General features: G+C 38.5%; 1 protein-coding gene across 4 annotated transcripts in view; it reads left to right on the top strand.

Moving 5' to 3' along the window:
* Nucleotides 1-23,100, top strand: part of BCKDHB (branched chain keto acid dehydrogenase E1 subunit beta) — a 195,891-nt gene that overhangs the window by 21,041 nt on the left and 151,750 nt on the right. For all 4 annotated transcript variants that reach the window (XM_072965536.1, XM_072965537.1, XM_015247972.3 and 1 more), the window contains exons 4-6: nucleotides 17,193-17,326; nucleotides 17,547-17,702; nucleotides 20,083-20,191. In XM_072965536.1, coding sequence (XP_072821637.1) covers nucleotides 17,193-17,326; nucleotides 17,547-17,702; nucleotides 20,083-20,191 — 399 coding nt within the window. The remainder of the gene's footprint in view (nucleotides 1-17,192; nucleotides 17,327-17,546; nucleotides 17,703-20,082; nucleotides 20,192-23,100) is intronic.

A 23,100-nucleotide genomic window follows, 5' to 3' on the forward strand; every position in this document is an offset into this window, starting at 1 on the left:
AATTTAAAGCTTTTTTTGTGTGGAGGATGGAGTAATTAGGTCGGTTGGTCTGTCTCTCTGTCTGTCTGTCTATCTATCTATCTGTCTATCTTTATTATTATTATTTTTTAATGGAGGCACTGGGGATTGAACCCAGGACCTCTTGCTTGCTAAGGCCGCGCTCTACCACTGGGTGGTACCCTCCCTAGTCCAGAATTTGAATGACAGAAGGTGAGTAAAATTGTGTGCTGAGAATTTTGGTAGAAAATGATGGCTAAGATTTCTGGAAAAAGAGACAATCAGATGTAGTCATAACATCTGTTCCCTCCCGAAGCCCCCACTAAAATGTCAAGCGATCTTCTTTCGTATTTGCCTGAATCTACAAAGATGGGGAGAATGGGACTGGAGGTAACACGAACAAAATGTTGGAAGCTGGAAGGTAAAGGGCACAACAGGATTGGAAAAACAGAATCTGGAGTGTGGGGTGGGGCAGACAGGAACCAGCCTCGCTTACATCACAGAATTACGTAGAGACTCAGGAACTGGCAACACCCATACCTCTGGGGACAAGAGTGAAGGGAGGTGGGGCACCAGAGTGCAGAGAATTGGTTGAAAGTTTTTACAAAGCCCTCAGGACTCCAGCCTCCCCCTACCACCTGGCAGAATCCTGGAGGTTAACGTTCCATGGGGAGGGTAGATATAAACCAGTTAGACGTAAGGGAGGCTGAAAAATCCAGTATTTAATGTGTGTGGACATGTGCACAGCTAGAACTCTGGGGTTATGTTACTGTAGAAGAAAGAGAATGAATATTGGGGGATTGTTTGCGGTCAGTACTATGCCTAGATGTAGAGGTATTTGCTACAGAAATGTTATAATATTGTAATGATAACAATGGTGGTGATAATGGTAGCTGCCAACTCTTCACAGTGCTTTCTACGTGCCCAGCCTTGTTCCAGGAGCTTTCCATGTATTAAGTCACCTCATCGTCACAGTTCTGTGAAATTAGTTCTGGTATTACCCCATTTTGCAGATGCAGAAACTGAAGCACGGAGAGGTTAAGTAACTTCAAATTTCCACAACCAGAACTAGTCACTAGGCCTCACCTTTCCATGATTAAACCTGACATCGTGAGGAAGTTTCAGAATTTTAAGTTTCAAATTAATGTTGTTTACTGTACTGGTTTTGTATTCTCTTTGGGAAAAAAAAGCTATTCTATTACCTGTGCTTGATAAATACAAGGCATTATTGCTAGTTTTATAAAACTTTGATGTCTGTACAAATTTAAGTAACATTCGAACACAAATTTAAGTTAACATTTGAAATTTATTTTTTGTTTAAAGTAGGTTCATGCATTTTGAATATTGTTGTAGTGGGGGGTGAATGACACATCATTAAATAGGTAATTGAGAACCTAAGTCTGGCCACCACTTTGGGGAGCTGTGAGACTAAAGGCAGGGAGACCAGAAGTGGGATGCTTGCCGATTATGCAGGATTTTAAATTTTGCTGTGCATCAGGATCACTTGGAAGGCTTGCCCAATCTCAGATTACTGGACCCTGCCCTTAAAGGTTCTGATTCCGTAGGTCTGAGGCGGAGCCCAAGCCCGATTTTTAGTTATGGTAGTTTTCCAGATGTTGCTGCTGCTGCCCCTGGTCCGAGGACCGCAGCTGCAGAACCACTGAGTCTGTCTGAGAGGTACTGAGACTCTGAAGCATGGCAGGGGAGGGAAGAGGGATCAGGAAGGAGTCCACGAGGAATCAGTCAGGGAGCACTGATAGGACTTGTGATTCTTTGCAAGTGGAGGCAAATGGAGAGTAAAGGACGTAGAGCAATTCAGGGATTAAATATCGAATGAAAGATTGAAAAGTTTCCCCTGGGTCTGCAATTAGGAGGCCATTGTGACTTGAGACCTAAAAAATAAAAGCCATTTTCATGGAAAAGTAGGGTGAGAAATAGATTAGAGGACTAAGGCTTTGAAGAGATGTGATTATCCCACAAGAGCACAGAGAATATAGATTTCTTTAATTCCAAAACATTGGATTGTACTCTGTACCATTTCTTATGTTAGCTGGCCATCTGGTTCGGACCAGGCTTCCATTGTGTTATGCCTTGTGATACTTTCTGGCCTTCCCCGACCCTTTGTTTAAAAATGGATCTGGTGTATAAAAAGTCTTTATCCAGTTTATTTCAAGTGAAACTCATCCTTCTGCATACACACATATTGGTTTTAGATCAGTGTAAGAGCTGTCACCTTTCACTTCGTTGTGTTTGGGGACTTTCAAGCTCTGCCTGCCTCTGGGATCCTGGTTCTGGATGCTCAGAGCCAGTCAGATTGAGAACTTCAGAGTTGTTGTGTGAAATTAACTCTGTTATTATCCCATTTGGCAGATGTAGAAACTGAAACACAGAGACGTTAAGTAACTTCAAGTTTCCACAGCTAGAACCAGTCCCAAGACCTGATCTTTCAGTGATTAAACCTGGCATTGTGATTAAGTTTCAGAAAAATTCGATTTCAAATTAATATTCTTTAGTATACTGGTTTTGTGTTCTCTTTGAAAAAATTATTCTAATATTCAATTCTTGATAAATATAAGTGATTATTGCTAGTTTTATTAAACTCTATCTTGGGGTTTCTCTCACTACTGTCCCTACTATGACTATCAGAGTTTATGCCCTTGTTACTTTTGGTCTGAATGATTCTAGTATTTGTCAAGAGTCTTTCTTCTCCCTCTCCTTCCTACTCCAGTTCGTGTTATATACGTCTGTGGGAGGAATTTTTTCAGAATAAGCTCTGATCACAATGCTTCATTGCTGAAAGCCTTCCCCAGGTTTAAGGGTAAAGTCCAGTTTTCTTAGCTTGTGTTTAAGACTGTAAGTGGTCTGGCTTTGACTTTTCTTCCCAACTTTAGTTTTTTTCCCCTGTATTTTTGGCTGCGTCCACACTGCCCACCAGTTGCCCCCGGGCCCCTCTGCCTTTATGATGCTGTTTCTGCCCCTCAGAAAATCCTCCGCCTCTTTCAAATCTGACCTGTCCTCCTGGACCCAGCCGCAACTTCCTCCGCCTTTACCAGCTGGAAGTCATCTCTCAGTTGTTCTTGTCCGTTTCCACCTGGCCCTGCATCCGTAACTCATACGCTTATTTTGTCCCATATTTTACTTATATTTTCAATGTATCTTCATATTGCCCACGATGCCCAGAACAGTGCCAAACACGGAAATTGGTTGAACAAATGGAAGAGTGGGAAGCTAGTTGTCATGACTTAGTGCAAATAAAGTGATGATTCATTTAACTGACACAGTAAGAATGTTATATATCATGAAGGACTTCTTTTTTTTTAATTGAAGGATAGTCAGCTTACAATGTTATGTCAGTTTCTGGTGTACAGCATGTTTCAGTCATACAGATACATACATTCCTTTTCATATTCTTTTTCATGATACGTTACTGCAAGACACTGAATATAGTTCCCTGTGCTTTGCAGTATAAACTTGTTTATTTTGTGTATAGTAGTTAGTATCTGCTAATCTCAAACTCTCCATTTATCCCTTCCCATCCCCTTTTCCCCCTGGTAACTGTAAGTTTGTTTTCTACGTCTGCGAGTCTATTTCTATAAGTAAGTTCATTTGTGTCTTTTTTTTTTTTAGATTCTACATATGAGTGATGTCGTGGTATTTTTTTTTTCTCTGTTTCTGGCTTACTTCACTAAGAATGACAATCTCCAGGTCCATCCATATTGCTGCAGATAGCTTTATTTTCTTTTTTTTTATGGCTGAGTTGTATTCCTTGTGTGTATATATGTATGTCTTTATCCAGTCAACTGTTGATGGACATTTGGCTTGTTTCTATGTCTTGGCTATTGAAAATAGTGCTGCTGTGAACAGTGGGGTGCATGTATCTTTTTGAAATAAAGTTCCTTCTGGATATATGCCCAAAAGTGGGATTGTTGGATCATATGTTAAGTTTATTTTTAGTTTTTTAAGGAATCTCCATACTGTTTTTCCATAATGGCTACGCCAAACTACATTCCCACCATCAGGATAGGAGGGTTCCCTGTTTATCATGGATGACTTCTAATAGGATTTTTTAAAGCTGCCATAAGTGAGGGCTTAAGGGACCTCTTTACATATAGTCTACCAACTTTGTCATATCTTTTTTTGATCAGAAATCTTTTTTATTTAACTTAATTCTTAGTTTTTGATTGTGTTCTAGATAATTTCAGTGAGCTGAATACTAGTCTTACTATATGTGGGATATCACTATGTTATATTTTGCTACTTATGGCAAGCTTATTAAGTATCACCTGGATGACACATGTATGTGTATATGTACAACGCATATGCATGTATGTATATTAATATGGTGACCAACTGTATTTTCTCACACAGTGATTATTTGTTTGATGGATTAGTGGGCTCACTAGGCTGCTGAATGGTCTACACCAGTTATTTTCTACTTTTTGATAAATTCCATTGATCTTTTCTGATTCCTGCTTTTATTGACTCACTGGAGTGTGAACTAGAAGCATGCTGTACATAGGTACTTAGACTGCAGAAGTGATATGTAGGATTTGTTGGTTATAATTGATTTTAGAGGATAAAACATCTAGAGTTAGCAAAAGAAGTGGTAATGTTATAGGTTATAAAAATTATAAAATGTTTCAGATGCAGAACGGAATGATATGGTTGAATCTTGAAAATTAACTTCTTTTTTGGCTGAGCATCAATCATTGGGGGCATTTAAACTGTATCACTTTTGGGGCCATATTAAGGATTATAATTATGGTATCTGTGTTTAGCTCTGCCTGTATGTGGACCTTGAATTATTTCCTGCAGCCCTGAGACTCACAGATGCTTTAAAGAGAGCTGATACAGTTAGTGAGTGTTGTTTATTTTCTGGTTAAAACTGGTTCTTCATTCTCTCGAGTTTTATTTTATTAATAGCTCTTCAGTTTGGACTTAGAATTGGTTTAACGTCAACTTTCTCCTGTTTGCATAGGGGAGAGCTCATTTATTTTTCATGCTTCTTTGTCATGTTGTTCCCTTTGCTTCTGAGAAAAGGGCACCAACCTATTTAGATAGGGACGTTTAGGCTATTTATAAAGCGAGGCAGGTTAATTGAAATTGACAGCTTGGTAATGTCCTCCTCGGTGAATGACGCACATGGGTTTTAGATGATGTTGGCGTGCTGTGTTCACTTACAGTCAGGCATCAGCCGGAGGAATTTGTGTACTTTGAGCTCTGGTGTTGACGTAGGTACTGGGTATGGATATGTTTTAGGAAACAACTTATTTCCATATAAATGAAGGAAGATTAAAAAAAAAAATTAGATGGCTTGCCTTTAAATTCCAGCTGGTATCGCAAGGATGATGAAAGTATTTCTTTTGACTTTCTGGAAAAACAGCTTTGGTTGTATTCAAGCACAGTGAAGTCATTACAGGTTTTTCAGAAATACTTTATGTATTCGTTTATTGGAATCTTTTTTTACAGCATCAACTACGTGTATGTTTATTTGACAAATACATTTTTAGCATGCATTTCTTTAAATAATACTCTAGACTTTTAGTAAGTTTTAGATAGCTTAAGAAATTTGGATAGTTACATCAATAAATGTGTTGATTTAATTATAAAAACGGTAGACCCAAATAGTTCATCTTCTTTCTTATATGATGAAACTGTGGTTCCTTTTTTTGGGACATAGTAAATATCAGTTTGACTGAAATTAATTTTTGTGTTTTTCTTTCCAGGCAGCATGTAAAGGAGAGCCTTACTTAAGCTTAGATAGTTGTATGGTACATATTCCCTAAAACCCAAGTGTTCAGATTACATTTGTTTAAATTCAGTTTCATACAAGACAATGTGATTTTGTAAGTGGGAATTCTTTCTCCTTAAGTCACATTGATCATGCTCAGAAACAGAATTTCAGCTTATGCACAAGTGTCAAAATAACCAGTGGTTGATTTATTACTGGTTATACTTTGTCTCCTGTGGGCCTGTAGCTTCCATCAAAGCCAGTGTTAGGCAATTCCTGGAGCTGCCCGGGGCCCTAGGGATGCAGAGTTGGTTCTGTGCTGCCAGGATCATGCAGTCATCTGTGTAGGTCATCACGTCAGAAGGGTCTTACTCAAACGCATGGAACAGCACATAGTTCAGGAGCAGACACTGGTTTACTTACATACCCATCTGGGTGGGTAGGGGCAGGTGGTGTAGAGTCCGGGCTTCCAAGTGGACGTCTGCTTGAACAGAACTGCAGTCTATTAGGATTAGCTGGCCCTCATTTCCAAGCAGTGAGGTGAAGGCTTTGGGTCCCTGGGGCTCAGTCCTTGGCCCGCATGGTTTCCGGCCCCTGCACGTGCACAGTTGTAGCAAGAGAGCATTTGTTCCCCAACACTTCACCCTCACTCCTTGGGTATCTTTTAGTTATTTCTTTTGCTATTTTTTCAGTTGCAGTGTAGTTGATGCACACTGTTATGTTGTTTCACTGTGTACTGCAGAGCGATTTGACATTTGCATGCATCATGAACTGAGCACCACGACATGTCCAGCGACCGTCTGTGCTCCTGGGATAGCTCTTGTGGACGGTGAGCAGTGGCTGGGCCTCCTGTGTGCAGCCCTGCGCTGCCCAGTGGTGAACTTCGGACGGAGGTGTACGCTAGCCTCCTGCGCCGCCTCTTCGTGGTCTTGCTAATGGAACAAGACTTTGGTTGATGGTTTAGAACTGCTGGCCCCAACCCTGTCACCGTGATGACCTTCTTTGCCTGCCCCACCCTTCACCCCGGATGGAGAAAGTACTCGCCGTGCAGTGACTCACACTGCTGTTGACATCTAGCTGGGGTGGATTGGGGGTGAGCAGGGTGCGGTGCTGCGTGGGCTCCGCCAGCTGAATGTCCAGGGGTCTGGAAGCCTACTTACGGTCCCCAGTATCTCTTAGTGCCAGCCCTCAGGGTTTCGCTGCTCCCACATGCCTCTCAACTAACGACACTGAAGTCCCCTGACTATGTTCATGTGTTTCTCAAACCTCTGCCTCTGTAGTGTTTCTCAAACCCTTTCTCCATTTTATTTTCATTACCACCATCCTGATGATACTTTACAGTCTTATCATGCTTTATGGTTTATAAAGCACTTATACAATCCTTATCTTATATGGCCCTGGTTGGTAGGTTCATTGTTTTTATCCTAATTTTATGAATGAAGAAACTGAAGCACAATCCAGGATCTCACAGCCGGAAAGTGGTAGAAACACATCTAAAACCATGTGTTCTGACCTGGAACCCGCACTTTTAACCACCACACTAATGAGTGTGTATACCCTGAGCTTCCTACCTCGATCCCCTACTACTGTCTCTAACTCCTTGTCTCCCTTTGTTCACATCCTAGCTCTGAATTTGCACTTTATTTCCTGCCTCTGTGCATTTGGTCGCACTGTTCTTTCTTCTCCCTCTGCCTATCGAAATTCTGCCCATTCTTCAGTGCCAAGTTCATAAGACTTTATTTACATGATTCCTCCAAGCCTGAAAGAGTCTCTCCTTCCCCTCTCCTCTAGTTGCATTTTATTTTTACATCACTTTCTTGTATCTTAGTTCTTTATGTTTGTTGCATCTCCTTATTGCATTGTATGTTGTTTGAATGTTTACATGTTTAACATTGTTTAAATGGTATCTTCCTTACCACTGTCATTTGTAGCATCCAACTATGGTGCCTTGTACATGGTCAAGGACATACTGGGTAAATATTTATTCCATTGGATAAAAACTCATTATAGCAAATAATATTTTTCGCTGAGTCAGAGTTAAAGCCTCTGATGGTGTCAGGAGGGCTCAGGGCTTGATATTATCCCTCGCCACATTCAATAAGCTTAGAGGGTATTCTTTTTGTTTGTTTATTTGTTTTTGGGGGAGTAGGTAATTAGATTTGCTTGCTTGCTTGTCTGTTTATTTGTTTGTTTATTTATTTATTTAATGGACGTACTGGGGATTGAACCGAGGACCTTGTGCATGTTAAGCACTCATTCTACCACTGAGCTATACCCTCCCCCTTAGAAAGATATTCTTGAGATATATCTTCAGTTTCCCCCATCTCTTAGGATATAATTCATTTGTCAAAAATGCAACAGATTGAGCATTTTGTTCATCTTAAAATTTCGTTCCAGTGTTTCATATTTTTAGTAGTTTCCAATCTGATAATTGCTAATAGTAACTGAATTTCTTAGCAAACAAAAGAAGATCCAACTTGAAAGTCTTGAAGTCATTTTTATTTTACCCTTTAAGATTTCTTTATAATTCGTTCAAAAGTAAAAAACAGAAACAAAAACAAAAGCAAGACTCTTTAAAGTTTATGCCCAACTTCAAGAGCATAGCAAGCAGGAAATGTTGAATTAAAAAATTTTTTTGACTAACTCTATCATATAAAGATCATTTGAACTGTGAAATTGATATGGTCAGTAGGAGATCCTCAGTTGAATCTGGAACTGACTTTTCCTGAAATTTCCCTTATATCAAATTGCTTACCTTTCTCTCCACCCTCTTTCCCATAAGATGGATAGTGGAAAAACCACTTCATGCTTTACTGTTGGTAACATCTTAGTTTTATGCACAAGTTTGGAGATTTAATACTGCATTTTCAGGATAGAAACATGTAAACATTTATGCAGAGTAACAGTGCTGTATTGCAATGCAGTTAATTATTGAATCAGAGTCTGAAGCAGCCCTTTTAAAAGTTTTTTTTTTTTAAGAAATGGTATGTAATGGTGTAGGTTTAGCCTGAAGAGAAATAAATTATGAAGTAAGTATGGACATGTGGTCTGGTTTTGTATTCTTTGATGTAGGTGATAGGACAATATTTCTTGAATAAATTACTATTTTTCCCATTAGAAATAACAGTAGGACAAGCCTTTATTCTGGACCCAGAGGGCAGCAGGGCAGATCTGATTGGATATTACTGAGACCCAGAGTCTGGGCACTCAGCAGCGTTGAAGGGGCCAGAGAGATGTGTGAGGCCAGAGCTGACAAAGAATTGGAAGGGCGGGTGTCAGGGGCAAATGGAAGATTGGGGTGTTATAGGTCAGAGCCTGCTCTGGAGCTAGGCTGCTCCAGGGATGGGTCTCCAGGAAGAGGATGGTTGACCAGTGTCTCATGGCCACAGGGATGAAGGTGTGACCCTCCCTGGGAATTGGACCTTGGCTTTTGGGACACACAGGCTACTTAGGTTCACAGGGAAAACTAATTTAAAACTAGTACGGGTTCCGAAAAATGTCTAGGCACTGAAGATACTGAAATACTCAATTTTCTTGACCTACTAGGAAGTCATCGGTTGTCTCCTTAAACCATGGTGGCTTCTTTTTCCTAATAGTTGTTTCTTTGCACTCTGTTCACTGTGTCTGGTCTGCAGTTGTGGCCTCAGTGTTGTCACAGGGAACAGGGTTCGCTGATGGACTCAGCTGGCTCACCTGTGATTCTTTGGCCAGAGAAGTCAACTGCTGGTTTTTTGATGTTTGGCATTATTTAGTGGACAATATCCTTAAAAGATCATACACTGCCAGTGATATAACACTTCTTACCCATGTTCCCTTTACAGAAGAAAAATTGTTAGAAAGTGGTGATATGACTTTATGTGTGATCCTCAACAGATGAGAAATTGGAGCCAGTTATTTAAAGGATCAGCCATCATATTGTACATGTTTTCATTGGCCCAGGGATCATGGAATTAAACAAAGATAATAGCCTAAGACTTAAGCAAAGGTAGCCAAATATAAGGAAATGGCATGCTGTATGAATGCCTGTTCTTTTCGTATTTTTTCCATTAAAGATTATTACAAGATATTGAACATAGTTCCCTGTGTTACACAGAAAAAACTTTTTTAAAATCTATTTTTGTATATAGTGGCTAACATTTGTATAATTTATCCTTTTAAAATAAACATTTATTGAACACATTCAATAACTAATTCAGTCATTTATTGAGTACTAAGCACCAGTACTCTCCTTCCATTGTCATCTGTTGACCCCAGGCCAGCCCTCTTTGTTCCTAGCCTAGCTCACTGCCAGTCTCTCCAGCACTCCTGTTAGTATCCACGTGGATGCTCTTCTTAATTTTTTATCCCTTTCTCTAGTGATCTTGTCCTCCATCCTACCTCAGCTTCTCACTCTTGCAGTCCTACCCCAGGTTTTGTCACTGTCAGTAACTGTGGTCCTTCCACAATCTCAGTATGAAGCACTCCCAGCTGTGACCTGTACCTTAAATCTCCCCAGCTCACTGCCTCAAGTACCTCCACTCCAACCATCCTTTGATTTTATTGATTCTTAAAATCCATGGATCCCACTACTCTGTCACTGAATCTTACTCCTCTGATGAGCTTTCTTCCCATTAGACCCAGTTTAATTCCCCACCATGATTTGCTTGGCAAATCCAAGTCTAGTTAAATCCATCTCTATCTAGATGACTGTATATTTATACAATGGAATACTATCCAGCAATAAAAAGGAATCAAATATGCCATTTACAGCAACATGGATAGACCTGGAGATTGTCAGTCTAAGTGAAGTAAGTCAGACAGAAAGAAAAATACCATATGATAGAACTTATTTGTGGAATTTGAAAAAAAAAAAAAAGGAAAAAAGAGGACAGTAATGAACTCATCTACAGAACAGAAACAGACTTGCAGACATAGTAAACAATCTTATGATTACAGGGGAAAAGGGGTGGGAAGGGATAAATTTGGGAGTTTGAGATCTGCAGATGATAACCTTTCTATATAAAAACAGATAAAAACAAATTTCTTCTGTATAGCACAGGGAACTATATTCAATATCTTGCAATACCTTTAAAGAAAAAGAATATGAAAATGAATATATGCATATACATGCATGACTGGGACATTATGCTGTACAACAGAAACTGACATAACTGACTGCACATCAATTAAAAAAAAATCCATCTCTGTCTAAATCCTAAATCCTGGGCTGAATAATACTGGAGCAAAACACATCATCTGGCCAACTGCTCCCACTTTAAGTTCAAGACTAGTGATCTGCAGGGCCCACAGGTGCTGCCTGCCATCCTGCTGCATGTTCCTGGTCCATCCACTCTTGCGTTTTCCTGGGTGACTGTTTCATACTCTCTCTTCTCTCAACACTGCCTCCCCATCCTTACTCTTAGCTGATGATCTAGTTTTGTATTTTACTAAGAAGGCAGATGCAACTGAGAGAGAACTTTGACAAGCTCTCACCACTGCATGCATCCCTGTCCCAGCATCTGTGTTGATACACTCCTGCACTGTGAATGAATGTAGGGTTTCTGTCCACATCTCCACACCAGACCCCTTCGTCCTCTGTCACCTACTCAAATGCATGGTTCCAGTTGTTCTTCGTTCTTTCCATTTCACTAATTTTCTCAATCATCAATTCCCCTTCTCTATTGATTGTTCCTACCAGCCTGCAAATATCCTGTTATTTTTTTTCCATCTTAAAAAAAAAAACCTTCTGTTGATTCCATATTCCTCTCCAGCTCATTGTTGTTCCTTTTCTCTTCTTTCCTTCACAGCAAAATTTCTCCAAATAATTGTCATTACTCATTGCCCCCAATTTCTCTCCTCCCATCCCTCTTGAATTAGGCGTTTGTTTTCTCCCTCCTGCTTCGCAGACCCTGTTATGTCAGGGTCACTAGTTAGGAAATCCTCAATCCTCATCTCACTTTCAGTTGGCATTTAATGTACTTGGGAATTTCTTCCAGTCCTATGGCTTTTTTGTTTGCTTGTTTTTTAATTGAAGTATATTGATTTACAATGTTTTGTTAATTTCTGGTGTACAGCATAGTGATTCTGTTCTACATATACATATATTCTTTTTCATTACAGGTTATTACAAGCCATTGAATACGGCTCCCTGTGCCATACAGTAGGACCATGTTTATCTATTCTGTACATAGTTTGTATCTGCCAATCCCAAACTCCCAATTTATCACTCTCCTATGTTCCTCTTTGGTAATCATAAGTTTGTTTTCTATGTCTGTAGTTTGTTTTCTGGTTTGTAAATAAGTTCATTTGTGTCACTTTTTTGGATTCCACATATAAGTGATATTATATGGTATTTTTCATTCTCTTTCTGACTTACTTCACTTAGTGTGACAATCTCCAAGTCCATTCATGTTGCTGCAAATGGCATTATTTTATTCTTTTTTATGGCTGAGTAGTATTCCATTGTAGAAATATATCACATCTTCTTTATCCAGTCATTTGTCAATGGACATTTAAGCTGTTTCCATGTCTTGGCTGTTGTAAATAGTGCTGCTATGAACATTGTGGTGCATGTATCCTTTCAAATTTGAGTTCCCTCTGGATATATGCCCAGGAGTGGGATTGTTGGATCATGTGGTAAGTCCATTTTTAGTTTTTTGAGGAATCTCCTTACTGTTTTCCATAATGGCTGCACCAAACTACATTCCCACCAACAGTGTAGGATGGTTCCCTTTTCTCCACACCCAGTCCCATATTTTTTAATGCCACCTTCGCACTGAAGACTTCAGCTTATATATGCAGCAGTCTAATGACTAGCTTTATCTTAACATCTAAAGGCATCTCAAACGTGACATCTTTACAGCCCAGGGCTCCTGGTCTCTCATCCCAACATGCTTCTTCTTGGTTTTCCCATCGTTAGTCAGTGGTAACTCTCCTTAGGCTGCTCAGACCAGAAGCCTCTGAGTCATCCTTAGTGTTTCTCTGACTCATTCTCCACATCCATTTCCTCAGTAAATCCTTCTGACGCTATCTTTAGACTATAGCTAGAGTCTCACACTTTTACTGTTCTGTATCATCATCTCTTACTGGGATTATTGCAGTATCCTGTGATTGGTCTTGCTGTGTCCGCATTTGCCTATTTACAGGCTGTTCACCAAACACCAGCCAGAGAGATCTTGCCAAAATGGAATTTGGAGGATGGCATGACTTTGCTCAGTGGCTTCCTGTCTCACTCACCAGCTTACTGACTCACTCACTCTCATTGTGGAAGTCACAGTACTCACAGTGACCCGCCAGGCCCTGTCTGATCTGAGCCACCCGCCAGCCCATCCTTTTAACTCTTCAGCTTCATTGCTTACCACTGTTTCTCTTACTCTGGACCAGGCTCACTGGACTTGGACTTCTTGCCTTTCCTCTGATGTGCTAATAAACCTGTTCATACCCCAGGACTTTGCACTTGCTGGTCCCTCTGTTCAGAACATTTATACCCTGAATGTATGCACGATACGTCTTCTCACTTCCTTTAAATGTCACCTCTCAGTGGTGCCTTCCTGATCTCCCTGTTTAAAACCACAGTAGTCCCACTTCCTCTCTCCTAATCACTTAGTCCCTGCTTTACTGTTCAGCACTTCTCATCATCTCACTCATTTTCTTGTTTTATTGTCTATTTTCCCTGACCAGAATGTAAGTTCCATGAGAATAGGAATTTTTTTTTACATTTTTTTGTTGAGTTATAGTCATTTTACAATGTTGTGTCAAATTTCAGTGTAGAGCACAATTTTTCAGTTATACATGAACATACATATATTCATTGTCACATTTTTTTTTTGCTGTGAGCTACCACAAGATCTTGTATATATTTCCCTGTGCTATACAGTGTAATCTTGTTTATCTATTCTACGTTTTGAAATCCCAGTCTGTCCTTTCTCACCCCCCCATCCCCTTGGCAATCACAAGTTTGTATTCTGTGTCTATGAGTCTGTTTCTGTTTTGTATTTTTTTTTTTTAAGATTTCACATATGAGCAATCTCATATGGTATTTTTCTTTCTCTTTCTGGCTTACTTCACTTAGAATGACATTCTCCAGGAACATCCATGTTGCTGCAAATGGCATTATGTTGTCGCTTTTTATGGCTGAATAGTATTCCATTGTATAAATATACCACATCTTCTTTATCCAGTCATCTGTTGATGGACAGGAATTTTTTTTTTTTAGTTTTGTTTGCTACTGTATCCTCTGCATCTAGAATACTGTCTATACAATATTAGGTACGTTATAAATGTAAGAGTAAGTGTGTTAGTTATTTTAGTCTTTCCAGTACCATGATTAGTCTGTTACAATATGAAACTGAACCTTGAGGGGATTTAGTAATTTGTGGCAATAGCACTTAAACCCAGATCTGTCTTGACTCATGGTGCAGTCACTGCATGTATTAATTCACCCATTGGGAGACAAAGTGTATGAACTTTACGTTAGGTTAATTGCACTAGAAAGTAGAAGAAGTCATCAATATTGTGCATTTTATTTTTCCTCTTACCCTCAGTCATTACCTGTTTGGGAAAAAATAGAAACAGATTTTTAACATTTAGTTTGCATTGAAGCAGTTTCTGTTAGATCGTAGAAACTTGGAGAGAGTTGTTTAAACAGTTTTGTCAAACAAACCAAGCATGTTTTTAGAGTAAGAGTTCTGAGAAACTCAACTTTCTACTTTCTAGCAGCAAAAAAGATTTTATCTACTGATGAAAAATAGCTGAATTGGGGAACTTGAAGCAGCAAGGTCTAAATAGGAGCACTGCTCATCCGGTTAAGGTGCTTTGGCTGTTCCAGGGATGCAGATCTCACAGGTGGCAGCTGGAATCTGTGTTCCTTTTCTACCAGTGAATTGTTCTTGGTCTAGTGGAATCATAGATTGTCAGCAATTGTCAAGCTACTTGCAATCAAATAGCGAACTGGTGATGGATGGAGGTCACAATTTCAGAAGGTAGGCGCAGATCATGATGAGTATGACTCATGCTGTAAGTTTCTGCAGCTGCTTTTTGAGTGCAAACGACAGGATGTGTCTAGTCGGCATCTCCCAGCACCTACCCTGTTTGCGGTTCACAGTCAGAGGAATGATTGAGGAGAAAGTGAGTTCTGTGCACCGAGAAGAACCGGTATCCCTGGGCTATGGAAATGAAACAGGAGTCCCAGATCTGTCGGCCGAACTTTTGGTCGGCTGGCCGGACTGTGACCATTGCTTGTATCCATCCAGCTCCCTGAAGTGAGAATTTTTCACATAATACTGATACCAGCCTGGAGGTGGTGAAATTTCAAGTGAGAATTGAGTATATGCTAATAAAGTATCCTGCGGTTTTAGTGGAAAGCGTAAGATGTTTGTCGAGCTCCTTTAATTTGAAGAGTCTCAGATTCCATGTCCTGGCTCCTCTTTAGTGAGCACTGCTGACGTCCCTGCACAACCCTGTGAGTTCCAGCCATTGTCACCTGCTGCAGGCACATGGGTCCGCTGAGAGTCTGAGCAGAGTGGATGCAAAGATTTTGGGGGGTCCCCATGTAGTGCCCCGTTTTGAGGGACTTAGTCTCTCAGTTTCCAGCCACCAGGAGCCCCAGACTCCATTCCCTGATGCCTCAAGTCAACAGGACTGAGTATGTGCATGTGAGTTCTAGCTGTCCCATGTCACATGGCCTGGGGAGTCTCCCCAGGGCACAAACCTGATAAAGGTCGTGCCATCCTGAACTTCCTTTCTTTCAAGGGTCAAGTCCCCTGCAGTGTTCTCCAGTGCCTTTTAACAGTCGTTTGTTATATTCTGTCCAGATTTATAATCATTAGATGTAGGACATTTAGCGTGGAAACAAAGCTGCTCTGCCATTACCGAACCTGGAACTTCAGTAAGTTGTGATACATAGTTTTTCATTATCATTCAGTTCAAAATACTTCCCAATTTCCATTATAATTTCTTCTCTGAGGCATGGGTTATTTAGACATTTATTTAAAGTTTTTTTTTCCCTAATATAAGGCTTTAAAATTTTTTTTTGAGGCATAAATGACATATTAGTTCCAGTTGTACAACATACTTTGATATTTGTATCCTTTGTGAAGTGATTGCCACGATAAAGTCTAGTTAACATCTGTCACCTTACACAGTTAAATATTTTTTCTTGTGATAAGGACTTTTAAGATCTGCTCTCTTAGCAACTTTCAGATATGCAACACAGTCATGCTGAGTATTACATCTCTATGATTTATTTATTTTATAACTGGAAGTTTGTAATTTTTGACCACCTTCACCCATTCCCCCCACCTCTACTCCTGGCAATGAGCAATCTGTTCTCTGTACCTAGGAACCTATATTTTTGTTTTTGTTTGTTTGTTTGATATTACACATATAAGTGCAGTTACATGGTATTTGTCTTTGTCTGACTTACTTCGCTTAGCATAATACCCATGCTCCATCCGTGTTGTTGCAAATGGCAAGATTTCATTCTTTGTTATGGCTGAGTAATATTCCACTCCATGTGTTTGTGTGTCTGTATATATATAGATTTTTATCTATCTATATCTGTCACATCTTTATCCATTCATCCAATAATGGACACTTAAGTTGTTTCCATATCTTGGGTATTTACTGTAAATACTGCTGCAGTGAACATGGCGGGCATATATATTTTTAAAACTTTGTTATTGCTTTCTAGCTTAATTCTACCATGGCCTGAGAATATACTCTGTATAATTTTAATCCTTTGTAACTTGTTGATTGGCTTTACAGCCCAGTCTGTGGTCGATTACTGTCAGTGTTCTCGTTTACTTGAAAAGAATTTATATTCTTAGCTCTTGGGTACAGTGTCAGTTGGATTATGTTTATTAATCATGTTCAAATCTTCAGTAGTTTTTACATTTTAAAATAAAAAGTGTTTTTTCTTTCAGTGAGACCGATATATGAAAATCTCCCTCTAGATTGGAAATTTTATTTATCCTTTTAATTCTGTGAATTTTTTCTATTTATTTGGAGCTTGTGTTATTAGATGAGTATAAATTTAGAATTATGTCCTCCTTATGATTTGAATCCTTTAACATATGAATTTCCCCTCTTGTCTCTGGTAATGCCTTTTCCCTTAAAGTCTACTTTGTCTGCTATTAATGCAGTGACATCAACTTCTTTGGGTTAGGCTTCCCATTGTTTGTTTTTTCCTTTCTTTTACTTCCATTTATCTTTATTGTTTGAGTGTTTTCTTTTAAGTAATTGGGTTTTGTTTTCTTTTATCCCAGTGTGCCAATTTTTCTTTTAATTAGAATGTTTCGATTACTTATATTTAATATAATTACTATGTTTGCATTTAAGCTGTCATACTATTTCTTATCTGTTTCATCCACGTGTTCTATGCTTTTTTCCTCCACCTCACCATTATTAACTTAGTGAATTTTCAATTGTGTGGTGCATGACATTACTCTCATTTGTCATATTAAGATGACTTTCTTTTCTTTCGTAGGTAAAGATAGAGTATTTAATACCCCATTGTGCGAACAAGGAATTGTTGGATTTGGAATTGGAATTGCAGTCACTGGTGCTACTGCCATTGCGGAAATTCAGTTTGCAGATTATATTTTCCCTGCTTTCGATCAGGTAAGAAGATTGTATTTGACTGTAATTGAGCATTTCTAAGGGAAGTCCATGAAGTATTGAAGTATTACCTCCACTCTCTCACCTCCTAGCTGGGGAATTTTTTGTTACCTTTGGGCTATTATGTTATGGGCATGTATTAAAAGGTCTAATAAAATGGCTTAAGAAAATGGATGGGAAAAAGGACTCATGGTGACATGTCCCCTCTCTCTTTCCCCCTCAGATTGTTAATGAAGCTGCCAAGTACCGCTATCGCTCTGGGGACCTTTTTAATTGTGGAAGCCTCACCATCCGGTCCCCTTGGGGCTGTGTCGGCCACGGGGCTCTCTATCACTCTCAGAGTCCTGAAGCGTTTTTTGCCCACTGCCCAGGCATCAAGGTATTCTCTGTGATGTGCTTTATTTGCTCTCGATTTGATGTTTCCGTTTTGGTTCCTTCTGTTAATATTAACTGATCTGCTTATCGAGAGAAAAGCAATCAGGATTTTTGGAATTTATGTGAACTTAATTGTTTTTAGGAAAGAGAGCTTATATTTCTTTTAGATCAAGTATCCAGTGCCCAGGTTTATAGAACAGTCTTCTTGAAGTGGCCTTGGCTTTACCTTGACATTAATTTCATAGACTTCAAAGAATAAGAGCTAGAACACAGTCGGTTTATCTTCCTCCTCTTTCGAAGCTCTGTTTCTTTCTAATAGGGCTTTCTCACTCAACTGATTTTGGGGTAATTGTAAGAAATCTTCTGTTAGCAGATTTAGTCCATATTTACCTGAAAGTCAGAGGGATAAGACTTTTGCTTTTAGTCTATTTCTTCTTAAATAGACTAACAGAAGACTTTGTTGCCTAGATGTGTTTTCCAGTCTAGGATAAGGTCATAGTTGTTCAAACAGTTAATTTTGAAGCCTCTTTTGTAGCATTCTGCAATAATCTTAGGTCTTCCACAATAGCTCTTGGGTCTTTTGATTTTATATATATTTTTGTATGTATGTATGCATGTATTTATTTATTTGCTTATTTTATGTCTTAATTTTTTACATTACCTTCTTTCCTATCTTCTGAAACGCCTTCCAGGGAATCATTATAGAAACTCATCAATGTGTCCACCTAGGGCAGTGTGTCTGTTTTTTGATAACGTGAATCATTTGTGACTGTGTGTTTAAGTTTTATTTTATTTATTTATTTTTTTTACGAGATCCAAGTTGTAAAATTTCTTAGTTGAATAGAGTTTGCATAATTTTTCAGTGTAAGCTGAAAATGGTAGGTTGGGACAGAAACCACATTTGAGGCAATAGTTATTTTTTTGCTTGAGCTGAAGATCAATTCACATTTACTGTTTATGATGTTACCCAGTATTTTTAAAAGAAGTTCTTTTCTCTCAGTCCCCTACCCTGTCCTCCCTGACCCTTTCTCTTTTATCTTAACCCAAATGAGAATATATATATATAGTACAAAAGATTGAAAATAAACACATGAAGAAGACAGATGAAGAAAAACTAAAATAGGAGCATAAGATGGAGACATTGTGTGTTATGAGGGGCCATGTGTTTAGCTGTCTGCTTTCAGAAAATAGTGAGATTTTTGCTATTTTATTTTTTAAATAAAAATCCTTCAGTAAGATGATATAAAAATGATTTTGAAAGCCAAGTATAGCTTGCTTCAAGGAATCTTACTTGAGTGTTTATGATAAATTCAGATTAGTTTTATTTTATTATTTAAAAAAATATTTCATTGTCTATATTTTTCCCCCCTTCTTAACAGAGGCACTGGGGATTGAACCCAGGACCTTGTGCATGCTGAGCATGCCCTCTACCACTGAGCTGTGTCCCTACTCCCTCAGGTTTATCTTAATGATAACTCTTCCCATGGGACACTTATCTTTAGGCAGTTACTTAACAATCTTTAAACTAGATACAAGTTTGTGATTGGAGGCAAAATGGTATAGAAGTTAAGAGCTTGGTCAGTTAGAACAGGTGGGAATCCCTGCTCTAGCAATCGGTGTAACCTTGGGCAAGTTACATGATCCCTCTTTAAGCCTCAGTCCCTATTTCTAAATTGGGGAAAATAATAATCACCACCTCGTGGGGTCGCTATGAGCAGCGGAGGAACTAACCCACACAGTGGGCTTGGCCCCATTAACATGTGTTCTCCCTGCTGTTACTACCATCATCTTCCTCAGTATCAACCTCATTCTCAGGAAGGTCCTAGAGCCCTTTCCCCACCTGGAAGTGTTTTAAATATCCACGCTTTTCTTTTAGCTTTTCAGTAACTGGGAATTATAGTGCCTGGATCATAAAGTTCAGTGGATTATTCAGATTTTGCATGGGAAAGGAGGAGATTTTAGCATGTTAAAATTGGAGAAGAGAATTGCATGCCTTTGGAGTATTCTACTGGAATATTAGTAGAAAAGATTTCTTTATAGGTAAATGCAGGAAGATATTGGCAACTTTACTCTGTTGTATTGATGAGTGCTTTTTGTGGATTCCTTTTATTGTCTATGCATATGCAAACCTAGCTCCTTGAGAGAAGAGCAGTATCTTAGTTACCAGAATATGGTGGGCATCTGATAAGTATTTGTGGAACAAATGGGATTTTTTGGGGACAATATGTAAATTTTATAATAAATGATGATTGGTCTAAAAATACAAGCTTTCTATATTTAATTAGTAACAATCGGTTATTTAAATATCAAACCTTTTTATAAGTAAGATAACTGGGATACATTTTCACTGAAATTGTCTTTAAAACAAAAATCTGTTTTTGCAGGTGGTTGTACCCAGAAGCCCTTTCCAGGCCAAAGGACTTCTTTTGTCATGCATAGAGGATAAAAATCCTTGTATATTTTTTGAACCTAAAATACTTTACAGGGCAGCAGGTAAATATTTCCTTTATTTCATATTTATGAAGATCTTTATACGTTTTGTTTTACGCAGTTCAAAATTATGTGACTTTTTTTTTTCCCAGAAGCTTGTTTTATATTTTCCTTGTAGGAAAAAAAGAAATCTGATTTCTTCTATATTTAGTTTGTCCTCAGCTGTATATTTTAAGTTAATCATAGGGAACATCTATCCTAGCTATTTTGTATTTTGATTGTGGAAACAGAAGCAATGTGAGCTGGTAGCAAGAAAATAGGGATTGTATTTGACTCCATAACAGATGCTAGTAGATGTGAATTGAATGAAAAAGTGAATGAGCTCTTTGTCCTAAATAACATCAAATGCCTTTTTAGCTAAAGTGACCTTACAAGTCTTCATCTGAATTAGGACTCTTGGTAGTGAAGGGAACACTGTTAATGCTGTGACATCAGGTCCACACTGGGGGCAGTGTCTAAGATAAACTGGGGTGTTTGGTCACCCTTCCTCTATTCTCAGAATCATAATTCTGTAAACCCTCATCTGTGACTGCTTCTTTATCAACTATAGTGGACATTTAAACATCAAACTGTTTATTCTGTCTAACGTGTATTTTGTTTTAAATTCAAGAAACATTGCTTTGGCAAATCATTCCTTTCCTTGAAGAGCTAAGCTTAAAAACATTTTGTTTTATTCTGATGTGAATTACTTGCATTTACATACAAATGCACAGATATTAAGTATGCACTTTGATAGATCTGACAGTCCCATACATCCATGTAAACACTGCAAAATAAGACGTAGAAAACTTTCATCACTCCAGGAAGCTCTTTCCTGCCTCTTCTCTGCCAATCCATTCTCCCTACCCCAGACTTAGCCACGTTTCTAATTGCTCTCACCGTATATTAGTTGCACATGCTTTGGGCTACATAGAAACAAATCACAGTACTATATATATTCTTCTGTGTTTGTCTTCTTTTGCTCAACCCATTGGCTTTGAAATTCATTCAAGTTGTTACTTGTATCAGGAATTTATTCCTTTTTCATTGCTGAGTAGTATTTCCATTGTATGAATATACCACAGTTTATCCAGTCCTGTTGATGAGCAAATGTCCATTATTGTTTTCAGATTTTGTCTATTTTGTACAAGGCTGCTAGGGACAATCTTGCACAAGTATTTTTGTGAACATATTTTTTGAAGTGGGGGGAAATAAACATCTAGGAGTAGAACTGGTGTGTCACAGAGTAGATCTAGATTGTTACAAGAATCTACTGAAGAGTTTTTCAAAGTGGTTGTGTCATCTTACATTTATGTTGGCAAATTTATCAGAGTTCTATTTATTCTTAAGTTAAGCATACTTTAAATTGAATTTCTACCTCTTTAAGAAACTACTGTTATCTATGTCCCTTATGGAATAAAAAAAATAACAAAAGAATTTATAATCTTGAGGTGAATAGGAAAATATCAGTTTTTTTAAACTCTTTTTATTGAAGTGTAGTTGATTTACAGTGTTAGTTTTAGGTGTACAGCAAAGTGATTTAGTTATACGTATATATATTCAGATTCTTTTCCATTATAGCTTATTACAAAAAATTGAATATAGTTCCCTGTGCTATACAGTTGGACCTTGTTGTTTATCTATTTTATATATAGTATTGTGTATTTGTTACTCCCAAACTGCTTATCTATCCCTCTCCCACGTCCCCTGTGGTAACCACAGTTTGTTTTCTATGTCCTTGAGTCTATTTCTGGCTTGTAAATAAACTTTGTATCTTTTTTTAAATTTTAAATTCCACTTATAAACAACATCATATATTTGTCTTACTTACTTCACTTAATATGACAATCTCTAGGTCCATTCATGTCCTGCAAATGGCATTATTGCATTCTTTTTTATGACTGAGTAGTATTCCATTGTATAAATACACCACAGGTTCTTTATCCAATCATCTATTGATGGACATTTAGGTTGTTTCCATGTCTTGGCTACTGTAAATAGTGCTGCTATGAACTTTGGAGTGCATATGTCTTTTTGAATTAGAGTTTTCTGTGGATATATGCCCAAGAATGGAAAATACCAATGTTAAAACTGAGTAGCTATTTGATTTCTAATTACTTTGGATACCTTGTGAGTATCATATTTGTAAGACCAACCAATTAAAGCTAATCAATTAATAAAGGTGTTTTTTTCCGGGGTTTAATAAGAGACTGAGTAGGAAACATTTCAAAAAGTAATATTTATTTCGCTGCATATTCTGAAATCAAGACTGGTAAGGGAAATGTTTAATGTTACAGGATTCCAGCTAAGAGACTGAACTGGAGATATTAGTTGTAGGTTTGGCCCTGGGATAGATTATGAAAGGCCCCGACGAGGAGGATCGAGGCTTAAAAGTTTTGCAGAAGTTTCCCTGTGATTGATTATGTGCCGTTTCAGGGACTCTTAACTCTGAATCTTTTCTTGACCCCCAATGGCTCGATAAAGACAAATAAAGCATCGTTCTTTCACAGCTAGAGGACTTGTCTGTAGAAGAAAGTAGGCTAGGAAGAGAGCTAGCCAGCAGAGTCTTCATATGAGTGTTCTCTGGGTGGTTATCAAGGTTGATCCCTGGACCAGCAGCAGAAGCCTTGTGGGAGCTTGTTAGGAATGCAGATTGTCCAGCCTCAGTTCAAGACCTACTGAATCAGCACCCCTGGGGACAGCCCAGCTCGCTCTGTCGTCACAGCCCTCCAGGTGCTTCTGACTCAGAGTAACTTTTGAGAACCAGTGCTTAATATCAATATTAAAGCAATAACTATCTCCATTTGTCTTTTTTTAAAAAATTCTTGGTCCTTATATAGAATTCAGGATGCTTTTAAGGGGGTAGGGTAGGGGCTTTTAAGGGGCTCAGTGGTAGAGTGTACACCTAGCATGAACAAGGCCCTGGGTTCAAT

Source organism: Vicugna pacos, chromosome 8 (assembly GCF_048564905.1).
Source record: "Vicugna pacos chromosome 8, VicPac4, whole genome shotgun sequence".
Taxonomy (NCBI): domain Eukaryota; kingdom Metazoa; phylum Chordata; class Mammalia; order Artiodactyla; family Camelidae; genus Vicugna; species Vicugna pacos.